The sequence below is a fragment of the Pan paniscus genome, chromosome 10 (genome assembly GCF_029289425.2).
Source record: "Pan paniscus chromosome 10, NHGRI_mPanPan1-v2.0_pri, whole genome shotgun sequence".
Classification (NCBI taxonomy): Eukaryota; Metazoa; Chordata; class Mammalia; order Primates; family Hominidae; genus Pan; species Pan paniscus.
The window spans coordinates 27,800,878-27,822,500 of record NC_073259.2 but is presented as its reverse complement, the minus strand read 5'-3'; the positions used below and the strand labels follow the sequence as shown (position 1 = coordinate 27,822,500).

The 21,623-nt window shown below is 39.3% G+C and overlaps 1 protein-coding gene across 14 annotated transcripts in view; it reads right to left on the bottom strand.

Annotated features, from left to right (window-relative positions):
- The window catches only part of GRIP1 (glutamate receptor interacting protein 1), a 726,419-nt gene that overhangs the window by 189,979 nt on the left and 514,817 nt on the right, over window positions 1-21,623 (bottom strand). For all 14 annotated transcript variants that reach the window (XM_057299399.2, XM_057299402.2, XM_034935486.3 and 11 more), the window contains 2 exons: window positions 8,632-8,767; window positions 5,910-6,055 (listed from right to left, as the gene is read on the bottom strand). In XM_057299399.2, the coding sequence (XP_057155382.1) occupies window positions 5,910-6,055; window positions 8,632-8,767 (282 nt within the window). The remainder of the gene's footprint in view (window positions 1-5,909; window positions 6,056-8,631; window positions 8,768-21,623) is intronic.

Below are 21,623 nucleotides of genomic sequence, written 5' to 3'. Positions count from 1 at the left end.
GCACTGCTCTAGACCAAATTTTTATTTTTATTATTTATTTATTTTTAATTGAGACAGGGTCTTTCTATGTTGCCCAGGGTGGTCTTAAACTCCTGGGCTCAAGGGATCCTCCTGCCTCAGCCTCCAAAGTGCTAGGATTACAGGTGTAAGCCACCACAGCTGGCCTAGACCAGCTTTTAATACATAAATATCGGGCCGGGCATGGTGGCTCATGCCTGTAATCCCACCACTTTAGGAGGCCAAGGCAGGTGATCACCTGAGGTCAGGAGTTCGAGACCAGCCTGGTCAATGTGGTGAAACCCTGTCTCTACTAAAAATATAAAAATTAGCCGGACATAATGGCGGGCACCTGTAATCCCAGCTACTCAGGAGGCTGAGGCAGGAGAATTGCTTGAACCTGAGAGGTGGAGGTTGCAGTGAGCCGAGATTGTGCCATTGCACTCCGGCCTGGGTGACAAGAGCGAAAGTCCATCTCAAAACAAACAAACAAAAATACGTAAATATCTAAGATACAGGTTGGTAATATTCTCTCTAAACACAGTCTCAAAGAATCACATAATTTTAAAGTCAGAAAGAGCGTTAGAGCTTATATAGGCCAATCATTTTATTTTCATAAAGAAACTGAATCTCAGAAAGGGCCAAGGTCAAACCAGTTTTCTTCTATCAGATTACACACACACACACACACACACACACACATACACACATACACACACACACTCTCTCTCTTTTCTGGTTCTTTCTGAACTCTGTGGTTAGCTGAGACTCAAACTGCTGTGATCCTGAGAGAGCTACCAGTCTTGGCCTTGGGTCGCTTGTCTTTTAGCAGTCAGTTCTCCTTATGGACCTTCAGGTGTGGATGGCCTGTTTCTGCTCTAGCTGTCCAAGCTAAGTGAAAGGGGAACTTATTAATTCCTTCAACCACTCTCAACTCAAGTATCCTATTACTTTCTTCAAATATAGTAGAAAGAGACAGATTATTCTTGGAGAATAGACCCTTTTTGATTTCTGTCACAACAATTCCCACTTTTGTGTTTAAAAATATTTTGCCCCTTTTCCATCAGCTTTATTGTATGACAGAGAAAAAGATGGTACTGCGTAATCACCAAGTCACGATAGGTTTTAACTCCTAAACATTTCTGATACTCATCTCCTTTAACTCTACTAATGCTATTTTTATTTAGGATATCACTTCTCTTTTGGAAAATCGTAACAGTCTTTGGGCTTGTAGCCTCTGGTCTTTTCTCTATTTTGCCTCCTACAATGATAAATCTAAATACTCAGATCTTATGATGCTGTTCTCCTTTAAGGGCTCCTCACGGCCCACTGGATGCCAAGCTCCAACAATATGGCTTATAAGGCCATATTATACACTATTTAAATTCTCATTTGGTCCTCATGTGCCTCATTGGCCTCATCTATCTCCAAGCCCCCTCTTTCTTTGTCCCTCTTTCTCCATCTTTCTCCCTCTTTCTCTCTTCCCTTCCTCCCTTCCTTCCTTCTGTCCGTTCTTCCTTCTCTCTCTTTCTCTCTTTTTGAGATGGAGTCTTGCTCTGTTGCCCAGGCTGGAGTGCAGTGGCACAATCTCGGCTCACCACAACCTCTGCCTCCCAGGTTCAAGTGATTCTCCTGCCTCAGCCTCCCAAATAGCTGGGATTACTGGCGCCCACCACCATGCCTGGCTAATTTTTGTGTTTTTAGTAGATACAGGGTTTCACCATGTTGGCCAGGCTGGTCTCGAGCTCCTGAACTCAAGTGATCCATCTGCCTTGGCCTCCCAAAGTGCTGGGATTACAGGCGTCAGCCACCACACCTAGCCCCCTCTCTGTCTTTCCCTATCTGTTTGTAGTTTAACTGTGGGCTGGGCTGTCATCTTCCCTTCGCGCTGCACCCTTTGTCTGAAATATTCCTCTTCCCACCTGGCTAGCATGACCTCCTTTAAGTCTTCCTGGAAACGCCTAGCTCTGAATCACCCACAACACTGGACAAATCTTCACTATTGGCCTTTGCCTAAAAGCTATACTTAGAGTTTCTTTTAGGAAGGGGTTGTGTTTTATGGATATTCATATCCCCAGAGGAATACAGATGTATAATCAAAGAGCGTTAGCTCTAGATAACTGGTTTCTCTTATGTCTTTGGCAATGGTTTGAGAGAGTAATTTCAAAGCAAACTGACTCATTTAAAGTTAAAAAAAAAAACACAGTACTTTCAGTATAATAACGTAATAATGGTAATAAGGCTAATATTATTAGTTACTTACAAAGTGTTTGATAATGATCTCAATAATGATTATGTGATTATAACATTTAATCATTACAAAAATCCTGCAACTACTATAGCTATTTTATAGATTAGAAACTGAAGGCTCAGAGAATTTAAATAACATGCCCAAGGTCACAAAGACAGAAATGAGCAAAGCTGCCATTTAACTACTGACACACTCAAAGCCTTTACACTCTATTTTATTGCCTAGTCTTGCTGAAAACGAAAAAATGTTGTAGCAAGGTTTGTGAACATAGTCTTAAATTGATTTTGTTACAAAATGACTACTAAATCTTTGGTGTTAGATTTTATGTGAAGAATACCAACTTGTGACTGATTATGCACATGCTTCCTGAGTACTGTAATCTGATCCCCAAGCTTCGAACACCATCTATATTCCCATTACTCTCAAATGTATATTTACAGTACAGATCTTTCTCTCAAACTCCAAATCATATCTTCAGGTCTTGACATTTCCTCTTGCATGTCAAATAGGCACCTCAAATGTAGTATTTCAAGCCATGAACTGCTGATCTTTCCCTCACAAATCAGCTCTGCCCACATTCTTATCCATTCCTGTTAATGGATACTCTGTCCTTCCAGCTGCTCATGCTCAAAACCTTGGGGTTAACTTTGACTCCTCTTTTTCTGCACAACTCACAAATCCATTAGGCAATCCTGTAGGCTCTCCCTTCAGAACAGATCTGGAATCTGACTGCTTTTCACTGTCTCCACCGCCATCTCTCACATGGATCACTGTAACTGCCCTCCAGCTCATCTCCCAGCTTCTACCCTGGTCTCTTACAGTCTATTGTTAACACAGCAGCCAGAGAGCCTCTGAAAACAAATCACATCATGTCACTCCTCTGCCCCAAACCATATAGTGACTTCCTGTATCATTCAGAGAAAAACTTAAGGTCCTCCCAATGGCCTACAGGGATACCCCACCCCCTTACATTTCTGACCCCATTTCCTAATTCTCTTACTGCTCATTCTGCTATAGCCACACTGTCCTCCTTAATGTTTCTATAACAACCGTAAGTATATTCCTGCCTTTTGGTCTTAGCAATGACTGTTCATTCTTCCTGGAACTCTTTTCCCCCAGAAATCCATACAACCAACTCCCTCACCTCCTTCAGAAGTCATTGACTAATCTCACATTCTCAATGATGCTGTCCTAACCACCCTATTTGCAATTGTATTCCCACCCTGATCCCAGCGCTCTCAATCCCTCTCCTTGCACTGCTTTTTTGCATAGCATTCATAGTATTCATACTGTATAATTATTTATTATGGTTTTATTTTATTATCTGTCTTCTGCTACAATATAAACTCTACTCATGTTCCCCAAGCTCCTAGTACATAGTGGTGGCTGGAACATAGTAAATGCTCAATAAGTCATTGCTGAACAAATGAATTCTACCAACTCTTCATAATCAACCTGAGTTCTCATTAGTATGGAAGAGCAAAAAGCTATCTCAGGGTAGCATCCATGTTCATAGCTAATAGTAGGAGAGGTGGTGCTAGAACAGCATAAACGCTGGGCAGCAGTCATATATCAGTATACCTCACAATGAATATGCATATGGACTTTGGAGTCAGGCAGCCCGGATTCAGATATTGAATCCAGGCTTCGTCAAATGAGAAAAAAAAAATGCCTATCTTGTAGTGTTGAGTGCCTTTTTATTGAAAACTTTGATAATGCCAGGCACTATTCTAAATGTTTTCCAAATACTAACTTAGTTAATCCTCATAACAAATCTATCAGTAGGAACTAATAATATTTGCATTTTACAGATGTGGAAACTAAGACATAGAAAGTGTAAGTAACTTTCTCCAAGGCATGTAGCTAGTAAAATGTGGAGCTGGGATTTGAACCTGTCTATTTGATACTAAAGTTCATCTCTGCTATGCTGACACTCCTTGTGGAAAGGATTAAATAATTCAATGCAAGTCAAGTTCTTTGTAATGCCAGACATTTGGTACAATCAAAATCTGTTGGCTATTGCTGTTATAATTACTATTATTACTACTTGACAATATGTGTTCTGAAGCTATTTTCATGCTTCAGAAATGGATATATCATATATATATGTATACCTACTATGTACCCACAGAAATTAAAAATTAAAAATTAAAAAAGAAATTAATATATCCATAAAGAACCAATATAAAACATACTAAATATGCTTCTCCTAAACCTAGTCACTAAGTACAAAACCTGGATGGTACTTATTGCACAGAACTTACAAACATGTTGAATTAAAATGGCTTAGGTGGCAAACAGAACATGCGCCCTTCATAATTTCATTGTTAGTGATGCCTTTTTAAATTCTTCCTGAGTAGGTTGTAAGTTTTCCAATTCAAATAATTTTTAAATACTAAGAAAGTTGGCTTTGCCATTCCTGTAATGAGATATTGATGGCAAAGGGAAAAAATTCAGAAGCTGATTTTGCTTTGGAAAAACTGGTGCCGCTGTTCTTCCTCTGGGTTATGATTATAGCAATTCCTCCTTATCTGCAGTTTTATTTTCTGTGGTTTCAGTTACCTCCAATTAACTGCAGTCTGAAAATATTAAGTAGACAATTCCAGAAATAAACCATTCCTAAGTTTTAAATTGTGTGCTGTTAGGAGTAGTGTGATGATAATCTCACATTGTCTGCTCTATCCATCTGGATGTCTGGCACATTCACGCTGTTTACACTACCTGCCTTAGTCACTTTGTAGCCGTCTTTGGTATCAGATTGGCTGTTGTGTTCTTGCTGTACTTTTTTTTTTTTTTTTTTTTAAACAGGGTTTTGCTCTGTCACCTAGGCTGGAGTGCAATGACACAATCATAGCTCACTGCAGCCTCGACCTTCTGGGCTCAAGGAATCCTTCTGCCTCAGCCTCCAAGTAGCTGGGACTACAGGCTTATGCCACCATGCCCGACTAATCTTTTTTTTAGTAGAAACATGGTCTCATTTTGTTGCCCAGGCTGGTCTTCAACTCCTGGCTTCAAGTGATCCTCCCGCCTCAGCCTTCCAAAGTGCTGGGATTACAGGCATATGCCACCATGCCCAGCCCTTGCAGTACTTGTGTTCAAGGAACGCTTATTTTACTTAATAATGGCTGAAAGCACAAGAGTAGCGAGACTGGCATATTGATATAATTATTCCATTTTATTAATGTTGTGTGTGTTTGTTTTTTTGAGACAGGGCCTTGCTATGTCCCCCAGGCTGGATGGCAGCGGTGTGATCATGTCTCACTGCAGCCTCAACATCTTGGGCTCAAGCAATCCTCCCACTTTAACCTCCTGAGTAACTGGGACTACAGGTGTGCACCACCATGCCCGACTAATTTTTCTATTTTTTGTAGAGGTGGGGCTTTGCCATGTTGCCCAGGCTGGTCTCGAACCGCCGGGCTCAAGCAATCCTCCTGCCTCAGCCTCCCAAAGTGCTAGGATTATAGACGTGAGCCACCGCGCCCAGCCAATTATTGTTGTCAATGTCTTACTGTGCCTAATTTATCAATTAAACTTTATCATAAGTATGTATGTATAGAAAAAAACCTGATATATATAGGGTTTGGTATTATGAGCAGTTTTAGGCATCCACTGGGGGTCTTGGAATGTATCCTCTATGGATAAGGGGGGCTACTGTACTTACAGACCGGTGGAAGCTCATACTCTACTTCAAGAACCACTCTTTCTCCCACATTCTTCAGCAAGCTGATGATCTCGTCATGGCGGAATTTGGCCAGGTTGATTCCATTCACTGCTTTGATGTAGTCACCCACATCCAGCTGGTCACTTCTGCAAAATAGACAATGTTGTTTCAGCAGACCCACCCTCTCCATAGGCCAGTCTGACTATATTTCCACTTTCCCTTCATGGTAAGCATGCAAGTGTAGAAGCAAGCCTAGAAGGCTGACAGCAGAAGTCCCTGCCTCCTCGGAGACGGTGGGCCCTTAAGGGTAAGAGTACAGCTGAAGTCAGATGAGAGCCAGGGATCCCTTTTACTCATGCAGCCTGTGATACCTTGGAAGTCCTGCTCTGATTCTGCCACTATTTCTGATTTTTTTCCTTTTTGCCTGTTTTATTTTTAAGAGCACCATAAAATAAAATCAAGAGAAGCTTTTTTTTTTTTTTTTTTCAGTTCTTTGCCCTAAACCAGTTGGTTCTCTGGGATGGGATCCAGATCCTAGACACAACACATGTCTTTTTATTCTCAAACCCTCTTGTTTTTGCTGCCTCCCTTTTGTACATTTCACCTCTTTCAATAACTTCACTGGGAGTTTGTCCAGGACTAAGGAAAGGGTCGCTTATTTTGCTATTTATTGCTTACAGCAGGATTGATAAGAAGAGTATTGGTGAAGGAGAAATCACAATGCAAATATTGGGTTTCAATAACATTCTTGTCTCTCTGTACCACCATAACAGAATATTGGCTGCTCTTGGACTTTAGTCAAACTCCGTTTCTAAACCAAGAGCAGGTAGCAAGACCAATAATAAGAGTTAAAATTCATGTCACTGATAAGGACCTTCAATAACATTTTCTCCCAAAATAGAAATAGCGAATGCATTTATTTTATATATAAATCCAGCTCCAATCATTCCTCCTTCAAAGAGCCTCCTAATCTGCTCCAGTCTGCAGTACATGCATGGCCCTTACCTCACTTTCCTGACACTTATGTCAACTTAACCGCCTAATGCTCTGTAATAACTTCTGTGCTGTTGCTTTTTGCTATCATGCAATGCCATTTTTGCTCCCAAATGTTTCATGTTTTTTATGCCTTATCTCCACTAATAGATTGTGAGCCCCTTTAGGGCAAGGATTTCATCTTTAATTATTCTGATTTACTACCTTCAAAATGGTAGTGCCTTTAACAGTGACTATTTGGTGATTTTTAATTCTCAATATAACTGGCACAGTAATACTTTTAATTACAGAATTAATACAACTGAAAATGCTACCCTCTCCTCTGTTCACACTTGCCTTAAGGGAGAGATATAAAGAAGCTCTGGAGACTTATGAACCCCTAGCATCATGAACTGGCCATGATTGTTATAAAATAAAGGAGGTTGTGGGTGTGTAAAGATGCTTCTTAAAAGCCTAAAGAAAGCAGATTGAGGTGCTTGTGTCCACACCAGCCTCCCTTACAAACAATAACTTCTGATCATGGAGGCAATCCACTGGATTAAGTTTATAAATTGTACAAACAGGTTGATCATTAAAATTAATCACAGAAATCACCACTTCAGATGACATTTAATGGGGCAAGAACTCAGATTTAACCTGGAATTATGTGGATATGAATATTGGTGGCCAGAATTTAAGGTACTTTGGCCTCACTTTTATTTTTTATTTTTACTTATTTATTTATTTATTTGAGATGGAGTTTCGCTGCTGTTGTCCAGGCTGGAGTGCAATGGCACAGTCTTAGTTCACTACAACCTCCACCTCCTGGGTTCAAGTGATTCTCCTGCCTCAGCCTCCCAAGTAGCTGGGATTACAGGCATGTGCCACCACACCTGGCTTTTTTTTTTAATTTTTAATTTTTAATTTTTTTAGTAGAGATGGGTTTCACCATGTTGGTCAAGCTGGTCTCGAACTCCTGACCTCAGGTGATTCAACTGCCTTGGCCTCCCAATGTGCTGGGATTACAGGCATGAGTCACTGCCTGGCCTGGCCTCATTTTTAATGAAACCTGATCTTCTGTCCCCTTTTTCTGAGGCAGACTTAGAATGTATCTCAAGGAAGCCCACCCCTGCCCAGTATCCAGGACATTCTGCCTTTGGCAATAACGAGTGGAATTTGCAGTTCATGGAAAGAAAGACAGGTGAGACCTCCTCCTCTAAGCCTTCTGTGCTTTCAGAAACCAACTCTTTAAAATCTCACAGGTAGAAAAGGAGAGAGGATGTGGGATAAACAAAATTTTCACTGAAAACTCAGAGTTAGGTCTCCCATTCTTTCTAGGGTAGCCATGTCCCTCTCTGGCGCTTTTCCCCATTCACATTATATGGGTCATCTGTTTCACATTTAGATGACTGGAGTGTCTCCTTCCCACTGCAGCTTGTCTGCTGTTCAGTGGCACATTCGCAGACAAGATTCACATAGGCTTTTTGAAATTAAAATCTTATGAGGGCCTGGCAGCTCCTGACATGACACAAGAACCTCCCTGGTGACTGCAGCCTAGGCTAGAACAGCCACATGGGCAGACCTGGGGAACAGCTTCTGAAACGTGCCCCACTGTGCTTCTGCTGGCCTGTGCTGCCTGGCAGATGGCAGCTGTCATTTATTTATTAGTGACCACTTTTGATGGAGCTTTAATTTTTGAATTAATTACACCCTGTGCTCCTTTCAGTAGATTTCCCCAAGAGGCAGTTACCTAGCAGCAATTCCTCCTTGCCGCAGATTAGATACTCTTGGCTTGCCATCCTTATCAATTCCTCCCGATACCGTCAGACCCAGGGTAGTGCCTTCCTTCTTCATCAGCTCGACGACTGTGGAGCCCTTGAATTCCTCTGTTAAAAGAAAAGCATTTGCCTTATTAAAATGAGAGTAAAATCACCAATGTCATTTTGTGTATGGTTAAGTGACTCCTCCCCAGAAGTTCTTTCCACTTTTTCTTTTATGAGAAAAGATATTTATGGCCTCCTTCCATTGTAATTTGCAGAATATTTCATAAAGATGTGCATGCAGGTAATGCTGAGGCAGATATTCTATTAGAGGTTATGAAAATGGGCACTGGTGGGATATTCACTCCAGGTTGACATTAAATAGTCCAAATTGTCTTATGTACAAATAATATTCACCCTTTATTTTCTGCCATTCTCAGGTGACATTCTCTGGTTTCTCTCCTTGTAACTCCAATGGGAACAATTAAAAGTTGTAAAGTAAGGAATTAGAACAGAATTTTAGATGATAATATGAACATATATAGCACAGTGGCACACTCCAAGTTCATGGTATGTCTCAGGTTAGGAAGCCAACTGAAAGGAGAAGAGCGCTTTCTACAGGTTCTAGAAAAATATTATTGACTTTACTTTCTTTGTCTTTCAAAAACAAAGTATGATGGCTTATGTAACAATTCATGTCATTCTTGCAGAATATGTCACAGTATGGCAAGGCAGGATTGATCCTCAGAATTTCCAGGTAACTGACATAAATCTTTCATTCTCTACTTATGAAATTTTAAAATTTCACAGATCTTGTGGGGATAATATCTATATAGCAAGATAGAACTCAATTCTTTTGATTTTAGTCAGAGCAGAAAGTAAGAAAACTATAAGAATATCCTTCCCTTCAAAAATAAAAATGAGTAGAGTCAATATTTACCTTCCAGAGGCTAATTAGGATAAATGCTGTTTTAAAATTCTCTGTGATGTTATTCCCCTATCTGCAAATATATTTTCTTGGTAGGGATGGGGAAATTGTCCAATTTTCCAACTTCTCCTAAATTAAGTTATACATTTCAGGGGTAATGAACTTCTAGAACATCAAAGACGCATATTAAAATGCAAAAACAAACTTGCTCTTTCAAAGTGAAATTAAAAAAAAGATTATTTGCACACCTTAACCCTTTCCCTAATTACACAGTTATTTATAATGTTGAAAATATTTATAAATGTGTATCATAAAGGTTTTTAAATTGCTGCTGCTAGTACTTTATCCTACTAGCCAATGAAAAAATGAAATTACATTAGGTAAGGAAACAGTATCTCAACTGATCTAGTGAGGAGAACAGAGTACTTGGGGGAAGAAGGCTGGGGACGGCAGGCTACTTATTTCCTCAGCAGCCTAGAGAATGTCCTTCAAGGCAGGGCTTTTGAGTTTGCCAGCTCCTGTGACTTTAACATCCCAGCATACCATCACTGGAATCCTGCCTTTTCATGGCAGTCTCATGACACTGTATACATAAGTCATTATTGTCTTTTAAAGTAGAAGCCAAGGAGGAGTCTGAGCGTGTATGATGTCAGCTTCATCTACTACATTTTGTATGACAGACCAAATAAAAATTGAAATTCAAGAATGAAAATTCTTGTCAAGTGCATGAAAGTACAGGACCTTTTACATCATTTACCAGAAACATCTGTAACAAAATTCTATCACTGTGTGCACTTCCCTTGTGCTACTTAAAACAAAACAAAGCAACCCCCAGAAATCTCATGAAAACATACGTAGGTTCAACTGATATTGAAGACATCACCTTAATAAACAATCCCTCTAAACCCTTGTTGGCAGAAGGCTAGGTATAAATTTTTTTAAAATAAAGTTAATAATTAAAGTAACCAAAATGACATAGATGATGACCGTTCATATTAAAGAGATATAATGTGCCCAACAATTTTGCCAACAAAAAGATTCTTTGCATCTTCTTTAAATATGCAGAGTATCCTATATATTTAGACATCTGATTATAGAACTTTACATGTAGAGTTGGAAGCATAGTTTTTTTAAGTGCTTATCTTAAAGGTCTATCCAATTTTCATGAAGAAGCAACTCTAAAATACTAACACCAGGCATGTGAGAAGTAAGTTTCTATTCATAAAAATTTTCCTTCTAATCCAAGTTTTCAAGGACATGCTTCCTGCATAAAATAGGATGCACGGGTACAGCCTTATGGGAGGCAGACAATGTCATTCTCTCCAGAAGGAACCCAGGTGCTTCCTGGGCTTCCGGCTGAATCCTGAAAATCTAGAAAAGCTAAATTATTTTAGTTTAATTTCATCATTATTAAAATATAAATTCATCGATCTGGCTAGTTTTTCAACTGATACTAGTCAATTACCCTATCATTTAAAAACATTTCAAATGTTTTCCTAAGAGCTAATTTTAATAATGTGAAATTGAGAAAATATTCCTGCACCAGTTAATTGAGTAATTTGTGCATTCATTGATTCAAGCACATATTGAATGCCTACTCTGAGCCAGACAATAAAACTCAAAGATGGAAAAAGCAAAGGCCATTATCCTCAAGATGGGCCACAGCCTAATCAAAGAGGCAACGTCACAGACCACTGTGCCATACAGCATGAGTTGTAGGGAAGCAGCCACAGAGAAGATGGTCCAGGCAACAACGTAGAGCGAAGGCCTGAGATTCCAAATTCACCATCTATTTTACAATTTTGTCTTCTAGCCAATCTGCTGTACTTATCGACCAGGGGTAGCTGAGCAGAGCAGACCAAAGAAGGAATATAAATTAGGCAAAACTCAGGAGTAAAGATAGAACATACTTCAGCAAGAAAATTTGCTGAATCGCAAGAATGGTAACTGCCAATAAGTATCTCTGGTCCCAGAAGAATTGACTAAATCTTTTATGGATGTTTCTGTAGGGGGTGGGAGAGAAGTGGTCTGGAGAGAAAGGAACCTGCTTTTGGAGTTTGCTTTTGGCTCACCTGAAGTCTCCACTTGGCTAATTAATCATTTAATACCCTTTTTGGTGTTTAATGTCTGCATAGTGATCTAATGAAGACAGAAGAAATGAAGACAGATGCATTCATTTGCATGAGTTCACTTATATATCAAGGCTTACTGAACAAACACTGTGGTAAAACAGTGGAACTTGGGCAAGTCAATATGTACTGATGATTTCTTTCTTTTGTGATTTAAATTGCAAATATCACTCCCTCAATTAAGAGGACCTTGTAGGGAGCACAGTAATCTCTTTCAATTAGCAAGCAGCACAGGCAACAGATGATGTCTAACTAGTGAGGAAGGAAATGGTTCTGAATTTGACTTTTTCCTTAATCACCATATTTATTTATCTTAGAAAATAAATGGTATAGGTTTACAGCTATACCATTACTTACTCAACATAACTGAACAGAATCCCACTGATGAAATGAAATTTAGTTGTTTGCTGTTTTTCTTTGTGTTTGTAATTCAATCTTTTTAATTACTGAACTCCAGAAATTTTTAAGAAAAGTAACAGTGATGGTTGGCAAACACAAGAGAATTATGAAAAGTTCTTACGAACAAATAAGGATATTTAAAAACACAGATGGTTATACAATTAATATGCAGAAAACTATATCCTTTATATAGACAAACAACAGCCAGTAAAAGGTTATTATAGAAGAGAAGGCCCCATTTACAATAGCCAAAAGGTAAAATCCCTGGAAAAAACTTAACAAAACTGTGCAACATCTATATGAAGACAACTTTAAAGTGCTTCTGAAGGATATAAGATTAGAATAAATGAAAAGGCATCCCATTCATTCATTCAATAAGAACTGAGCACTTACTATGTGCCAGACAGTGTTTGAGGCATTGGAGATACAACACTGAACAAAATGGATACTATTCCTGCAATCTAAGAACTAATATTCCAGTGGATAGCATAAGTCAACAGAAAAAAGCATTGATTTTCTTTAATCAGTTGTATATCTATATAGTAGCAATGAACATATGTACCTTAAAATTAATAATGAAATATCATATATAATTGTTCAAAAAATGAAATTCTTAGGTGTACAAGTAACAAAACATATAGTACTTACATTGTGAAAACTAAAAAATGCTGTTGAAAGAAATTAAAGAAGGCCTAAATAATTGGAGAGACAAACATGTGCATGGACTGGGAGACTCAGCATAACAAAGACATTAATTCTTTCCAAATTGATATATAGGTTTAATGCAAACCTTATCAAAATCCCAGCAAAATATTTTGTAACTATAGACAAGATTATTCTAAAATTTATATGAAAGGGAAAGGAACAATTTTTAAAAAGAAGAAAGTGGGAGTATTTAGTCTACTCAATTTCAAAAGTTACATAGTTAAGAGTAATAAAGACTGTGTGGTAGGCCAGGTGCAGTGGCTCATGCCTATAATTCCAGTACTTTGAGAGGCTGAGAGGGGAGAATCATTTGAGACCAGGTGTTCAAGAGCAGCAACACAGTGAGATCTCATCTCTGCATAATTTTCTTTTTTTTAAAAATAGCTGGGCATGGTAGTGTGCACCTGTAGTCCCAGCTACTCCGGAGGCTGAGGCAGTAGGATCACTTGAGCCTGGGAGGTCAAGGCTGCAGTAAGCTATGATCATGCCATTGCACTCCAGTCTGGGCGATAGAGTGATACCCTGTATCAAAAATCATAAGTAAAACCACTGTGGTATTGATGGAGGGATAGACATATAGATCACTGGAACAAAACAGAGGACCCAGGAATAGACTCGCACAAATATGACATACTGTTTTTTGACAAGATGCAAATGCAATTCAATAGAGGAAAGGTAGCCTATTCAACAAATGATGCTGGAGCAATTCGACATCCACAGGCAAAATAAATAAATAAATCCCACAACTTGCCCAGAGTTTCACACCTTGTATAAAATTTAACTCAAAATAAATCACAGTCAAAAATGTAAACCATAATATTATAGAAACTGTATGAAATATTTAGAAACTGTAGGAAAAAAAGGATAAAATTTTTAAGATCTAGGTTTAGTGAAGGGTTTCTAGACTTGACATAAGCATGATCCATAAAAGGAAAAAAAAAATCAGCAAATTGGACTTCATCAAAATTAAAAATGAATGCTCTCTGCAAGACCTGCTTAAGATGAAAAGAACATCTACAGACCAGGAAAAAATATCTGCAAACTACATATCCAACAAAAGACAAAAGACTAGTATTTCAAATATACAAGCAACTTTCAAAACTCAACAGTAAAAAAGCAAACAATCTAATTAGAAAATGGGAAAAAGACATGAAATATTTTATTAAAGAGGATATACAGATGGCAGGTAAGTACACATGAAAAAATGCTCAACATTTTCCATTAGAGAAATGGCTCAAATTACTTAAAAATTAAAACTACAATTGATATCATTACACACTTATCAGAAAGGCTAAAATAAAAATTAGTGACAACACCAAATGCTGGTGAGGATGCAGAGAAATTAGATCACTCTGACGCTACTGATGGGAATGTAAAATAGGACAACTACTCTGGAAAACAGTTTAGCAGTTTATTAGAAAACTAAATATGCAAACACCCTATGAGCCAGAAATTATACTCCTGGGCATTAATCCTAGAGAAATGAATGCTTTCATTCACACCAAAACCTGTAAGTGAATAATTATCACAGCCTTATTCATAATAGCAGGAAACAGAAACAACGAAGATGTCCTGCAACAGGTAAATGGCTAAACAAATGTGGTTTGTCTATACCATGGAATACTTCTCAGCAATCAAAAGGGTCAAACTAGTGCTACACGTAACGACCCAGATCAATTACCAGAGAACTATGCTAAGGGCAAAAAGTCAACCCCAAAGATTTCACATTGTGTGATTCCATTTATTTAGCATTCTTGAAATGACAAAATTATAGCACTAGAGGATGGGTTAGAAGTTGCCAGGGGTAAGGGCAGGAGGGAAGTGGATGCAGGTATAAAAGAGTAAATGATTGATCCTTGTGGTGATGGATATGTTCTGTATCTTGACTCCATCCATGTCAATATCCTGGTTGTGATATTACATATAGTTCTGTAGATATTTCTATTGGGGAAAACAAGGTAAAGGATATAAGGAATTTCTATATTATTTTCTACAACTGCATATGAATCTACAATTATCTCAAAATTAGGAGTTTAATTTTTTAAAAAATGTCCCATCAGTGGGTATATGATTCAATTGGTCTGGAGTATGCCCAGGCATCAGTATTTGAAAAGTTCCTCCAGGGGATTCCAACATGCAGCTAGAATTGAGGAACTACTTGTGGTTACTTAAGAGTGAAATGAACATGTGTTGTTCTTTTAGTTTATATATATCTTTTTTCAAATGGCTAATAAGTTGTTAGGATAAAATATGAACTGTGTTGTTTGGACCTAACTACTTAGTAAATTGAACTAGTGGTATTTCATTTGGCCTGGAGTTGCTGTAAAAAATTCTGAGACACTAAAGGCTCTGTGGACTGAGAAAGTTTAGAAACTTCTGCCCTAGGACTTTATCTTGTTTTCATTCAGCTGGTGGAAGGGGAAAGACAGCTCTCTTAAAAGCCATTACTGGCCTGCTTGTGTTCACATCCCAAGGGCAAGAACTTATTCCATCCATGTACACACATAAATTCAAAGGAGGCTGAGAACTAGAGTCTAAATAGAGACCCATGCAATGGGGGTAGGGTGGATATGACTACCCCCTAGTCAGGTACTGACTATGCCACCCAGAGGCAACACTTGATAGACTAAAATACATCAGTGGCTATGTGGATGACATGGACACCAGACATATTAATGAGGAGGAATTTTCCGGAGTTAGAGACCAATTAGGATGTGGGAAGCATGGAAGTGAGTGAGGATCAAAAAGGCCCCAAGGTTTCCAACTTGTTTGATTGGTGGATGTTGACATCTGTCACTGAGAAAGGGAATCTAGAAAACAGGAAGTTTGTGTTGCTGCGGGTGATTGGAGTGGGGCAGGCACACTATATAATGTCATATAAGATAAATTTAACATTGAAATACCACAGAAAAACTTGGTCTTAAAATACTTTTCATCACACCTCAAAATGCTCTATAAGATCTTCACCCCATGGCTGTAGCGTAAAAAGAGAAAGTACAATTTCAAAGCAACCACTAGAGGCATATTCAGCAAAACAGGTGAAGCTCTTTACTTCTTGAAGTTCTGTTAACTGCAGAGATTTTTAAAAATACTATAAACAGTTAAGTAGAAATACTATTGGTGAAAACTCTGTAAAGTAAGTCACAAATTTTGAAATGCTGGTGTCAACAAGAGTGTTTTTTCCCCGCTGTATCTCCAGCATCTAGAATAGTGCCTGGAACATTCACAGGTCCTCCCTGGTAACTGCTGGATGAACGAGCACATCAGTCCCAAAACAGGGAATTATAATGGGGTGGCGAGCATCAGCTTGTGGCAAACAGAGTTATTGCTGGATGGTGCAGAAGCAAAATGATAAAGGAGCAGAATCTGAACAGGAGCAGAGTTATTTCCCTAAGCTTACTTGGTTGATTAATTGTACCAATGCCTTAGTAAGGGGAATTGGGGCACACACCAGAATACTATAGCTATATCTGTGTACTACTATTGAAAAAAAATTATTGCTCATACTACAGTTTTATCTGTATATTACTTTTGGTGGTGCCACTAGGAAGTTTATTCCCCTCAGGAAATAAACAGATGCTTTTTCCAATACTCATTTCAAGCTCTTCCTAACATCCCCTGGTTCAGCAAAGCTGTGGGGATCAAAGCTGGGTTTCTGTGATGAACTGCTGCATTTTCAGTCTCAGTTTTTGCCACCCAGACTAGCAGAGAAAGGTTTTTGGGTATTTTCCACCTCTGTGTAGTGACATGAGGGATATACTAGAATTTTTCTCATCCCTTGGGAGTCTGAACATAAATTTGATCAGTGGCAGGGATGTACAGCACATAAATATTACCTGGCACAAATATTCATGTGAAACAAAATTATGATTGGGATTTATCTCATACAGTGATGGGAGGGCTGGATTAATATCTGTATGTTTCCTGGAGCACCTCCAAAGAAAGGGGATATACAAATATGCAGTGTCAAATACAAAAATATGTGACCCCTGAAGATACGTGATATATAGGTCAGGATTCTTTTAAAAATAGATTGAACAGAGATGTTGACTGTTTTTCTGGCATAACTGATTCAGGTATCAAATGCCTTCTAAAGCATTAAGTTAAAAAAAAAATCCCTGCTTTTAAAATATGGCAATACGAGAATTGTTCCAATTTCTACTGCTCCCAAAATCAGTTATTTAATTGTCAAAATTTGCTATTAAGCTTTCCAATGTCAAACTTATTAACAAGTTATTTAGTTTTCACGGGTCTTAGTTTCCTCACATCTAATTTAGGGATAATAATGGTATCTACTTACAGAATGTGGTGAAATTAAGTAATACAATTCTTATAAGGAACTTATGGTAATAACCCACACAGTAAATGTTCAATATATGTTAGCCAAGGTATTATTGTTGTCTTATTGTCATTACTATTGTTATTTGGATATTGGAAATTTCCAGATATGCAAACTGCCATTTTTCTACTATATTTTGATTGTTATGAATATAAGACAAAAGAATTAACAGTGGTATTTAACTGTTGGTGAAGTCACAGACTACTTGGAGAATTTAATGAAAGCAGTGAACCTTTGTCCCAGAAAAATCGTGTGCATTATTTCAGGGGAATTCATGAATTCCCCCTGGAGTTTATCCATGTACCCTACTTTAGAAACTCTGACCTAGAAGATCAGGTTTGAGCAATGTGACAATCAAAGAACAATTTACGCTGGAGTGACATTTTATAATTCCTGTGTATGTTGGGTAGGGGGTTGTAGAATAGCAAACAGCACCCACATCTATCAGTCACGTATTCCTACACAATCATCTGATAGTCTAAATAAAACCATGATGCAAGATATCAGAAACAGGAAATGGCTCACCTCAGTGAAACCGCCTCTCTTCCTAAGCATGATGGCCTGAGTGGTGGACATTTAAATGTAAGAGTTAATAAGGGCCAGGAGAAAGCACTGGGCAGGATATCTCGGAATTGCACTTGCTTCAAGAGCCTCAGGCAGTTTTCCTTTGGGAAAACTTTCCATCTGTAATTTTCACTTGTAAGCTATTATAATCACATTGTTGACATGATTGAAAATCGGAGTTTATAAGTAAAGCTGAAGCAATTGGCATGGCTATCTTTGAATTTAATTACTCTGATTTTCAATGTTCCCTTAGATAAGTTAACTACATTCTTACAACTACTTATGGACTGTTTTGTCCTAAAAATATTTTTAAGCATTTATAATTGCCAGACTCTGTGGTAGAGGCTAGTATTTTGAAGACCAATAATCACTGCCTCTACCTTTCTGCAATTCACATTCTAAATGTCTAAGAGACAAACATCTAATAATTTCAATGAAATGTCATCAGTCCATAGCATGGCCTGGGAGCCTGAAAGGGAATAACAGCTCAACTTATGCTGCTGAGAAAGTCCTCTATAGGCTACAGATGGCTATTTAGAGGTTTAAGTTCTTCTTTAGATGAAAGTAGAATATTTACTTGCAGTATTACTGTTGTTTCCACTTAATAGAGAAGTGAAGCTACCAAGTATTGCTTAGCAAATTAATGAGCTATTTTTGGGAGGAAATCATTTATTTTTGCATTCATTTTTGGGTGTCCTTTTGGCTAGAATCCATTTTTTTTTTTTTTTTTTTTGAGACAAGGTCTCACTCTATTGCCCAGACTGTACTGTAGTGGTGCAATTTTTGCTTACTACAGTCTTAACTTCTTGGGCTCAAGGGATCTTCCTGCCTCAGTCCCCTGAGTAGTGTGTGTCACTATGCCCAGCTAATTTTTTAAAACAGTTTTGTTGTTGTTGTTGTTGTTGTTGTTGTTGTCGTCGTTGTTGTTGTTGTAGAGATGGGGTCTCACTATGTTGCCTCGGCTGGTTTTGAACTCCTGGGCTCAAGCGATGGTCCTGCCTCAGCCTCCCAAAGTGCTGGGACTACAGGCATGAGCCACGGTGCCAGGCAGGGCAGTATCTTATGTTGAATAACTATTTAAATATGAAAATCCAGAACTACTGTGCGGGGATTAGAATGATCAGATGTTCTGATCTGGGAGTCCAGCTGAACAACAAGGGATGGGAGCAGCTGGGTGGGTAAAAAGAAAGAACACTCTGGAAGTGAAAGAAGATCCTGAGAAAGATATCAGGTAAGGCTGCACTACAGCTAGTGAGAGCTAGTCATTGCTGAGTTAGGTCGCTTAGTGTTTAACATAAGGGGCCAAATGTTGCATCTTCAAAGACAACTAAGAGGACAAGGCTTGAGGTTCCATCGTGCCTGAAAGGGAAATGGAGAAAGGATAAACTTCACAAGAAATCAGACTTCTTAAATAATCAGGGCAAAGTAGAACTTAGAGCTACACTCACTTGGCCTCTTTCTTCCATGAATATCTAAGTACCCACGAATCTAACATGAGCTAGGAACCTGACTGAATAGAGAGATTAAAATGAAGAAATCTGTGATACTTTTAAAGACTATCCATTCTTTTAAAGCAGTTTATACTTTTCCAAGTATTCTTACATCCATTCACTAACTTAGCCTTCAGAAAAACTCTGTAAAGAAGGGCATATTACCATTTTATAGATTAGGGGCACTGAGACTTGAAAATTAGGGTCCTTTCATTAGGCCGAACTTCATGTCTGTTTTACGTACGTGAAATTTCCGCCTCATGTAACTAAATGCTACAAAGTTTCAGACTCATCATACAGTAATTGTCAAACAATGGACCAAAAGAATGTATAGATGAAATACTTTTGAGAAAAGGGAAGAAAAGTAAACCTAGCCTCAAGCAGACTCCAAGCCACAAGGGCACTAGTAAATCAGTCCTCATTTTGTCACAGATGCCTGTGCATCAGGGGCATTTATTTGACTGTCCCTTGTTTGATGAGACTTGATTCATTTCAAATAGAGGAACAGATGGAAAACTAATAGTGTAGTCACTGCAGATCACCAGGAAGCAAAGCATCTGGAGAGCCCTGTGGACTTTCCATGGAGAAGCCATGGGCCTGCTGCAGTGAGTCAGAGCTTCATGAGAGCCCTACTCAGACCCACTGGAATTCATAACTGGAGAAGGCTGTGCTGCCTATATCAAGGACAGCTCTCACACCCTGTATTTGGCTTTCTCTATCCTAACAAGGAGGGTACCATTCTCTCCTGGCCCCTCTCCTGGTCCCTTTCGTTTCTTCTGCTCTACATGGGAAACCATTTTCTTGTCACAAAGAAATGTTCCCCATTGGAGTAAGCAGAAAGAGAATGAGCAGATAAAGCAGTCACTACTGTTTCCTCTTTGATGCCATCCATCCTTTGTATTAGTACCTCAATCACCTTATGTAACACTATCTTACCCAAGTATAACTATCTTCTAGCCTCACTCTGAGTTTGAAATGCTTTAGTCCCTCCCTCTCTTCCTCATTTCCTCCCTCCTTCCCTCTCCCTCCCTTGTTTCCCTCCCTATCTTCCATTGAATATCTATTGATAATTTCCTAAATTCTAGGCACTTTGCTATCTAGCAGTAAATGATGTAGACTTAGTCCCTGACCTTAAGGAATTTATATTCTATTAAAAAATACAGACCTTGGGAGGCAGAGCAAGATGGCTGAATAGAAGCCTCCACTGATCATCCTCCCTGCAGGAACACCAAATTTAACAACTATCTACACAGGAAAAGTACCTTCGTAGGAACCAAAAATCAGGTGAGCGATCACAGTACCTGGTTTTAACTTCATATCACTGAAAGAGCCACTGACAAGAGTAGCAAAAACAGTCTTGAATTGCCGATGCCACCCCTTCCCCATCCCGCATGTCTCATGGCACGAAGAATTTGTGAGCTTGGGGGAGGAAAAGTGCTGTGATTTTGGGACTTTGCATTGGAACTTGGTGCTTTCCTATCACAATGGAAAGCAATACCAGGCAGAAGTCAGCCAACACCCATGGAGGAAGCATTTGGACCAGCCCTAGCTAGAAGGGAATCCTCCATCCCAGCAGTTGCCACGTGAGCTCCGACAAGCCCCACCACAGTGGACTAAAGTGGTTTGGGGCCCTAAATCAACTTGAAAGGCAGTCTAAGCCACAAGAACTGCAACTCCTAGGCAAGTCCTAGTGCTGTGCTGGGCTAAGAGCCCATTGACTTGGTGGGCATGTGACCTAGTAAGATACCAGCTGGGGTGGCTAAGGGAGTGCTTGCACCACTCCTCCCCCAAGCCCAGGCAGCACAGTTTGCAGTTCCAAAAGTGACCCCTTCCATCTGCTTGAGGAGAGAAGAGGGAAGAGTAAAGAGGACTTTGTCTTGCAACTTGGATACCAACTCAGCTACAGTCAGAGAGGGCACCACACAAAGTTGGGAGGTGTAGCTTCTGAACAAGATTTCTAGACAAAACCTGGGCCAAAACTCACTGCCTTGAAGGGAAGAATCCAATTCTGGCAGGTTTCATCAGCTGCTGACTTAAGAGCTCTTGGCCCTGAATAGTCAGCAGCGGTAGCCAGGTAGTACATGCCATGGGCCTTGGGTGAGAATCTGAGACATGCTGGCTTCAAGTGTGACCTAGCATATTCCCAACTGTGGTGGCCATGAGGAAAGACTCTTTCTGCTTGAGAAAAACAGAGGAAGAGTAAAGGGGACTTTGTCTTGCAACTTAGGTACCAGTTTGGCCACAGGGGAGTAGAGCACCAAGTGGGCCATTGGGGTTCCCATTCCAGGCCTTGGCTCATGAATGGCATTTATGGACCTGCTTTGGGCTAGAGGGGGGCCCACTGCCCTGAAGGGAGAATCCTGGGGCTGGAAGCATTCATTACAAGCTGACTGAAGAGTTCATGGACCTTAAGTGAACATCGGTGGTA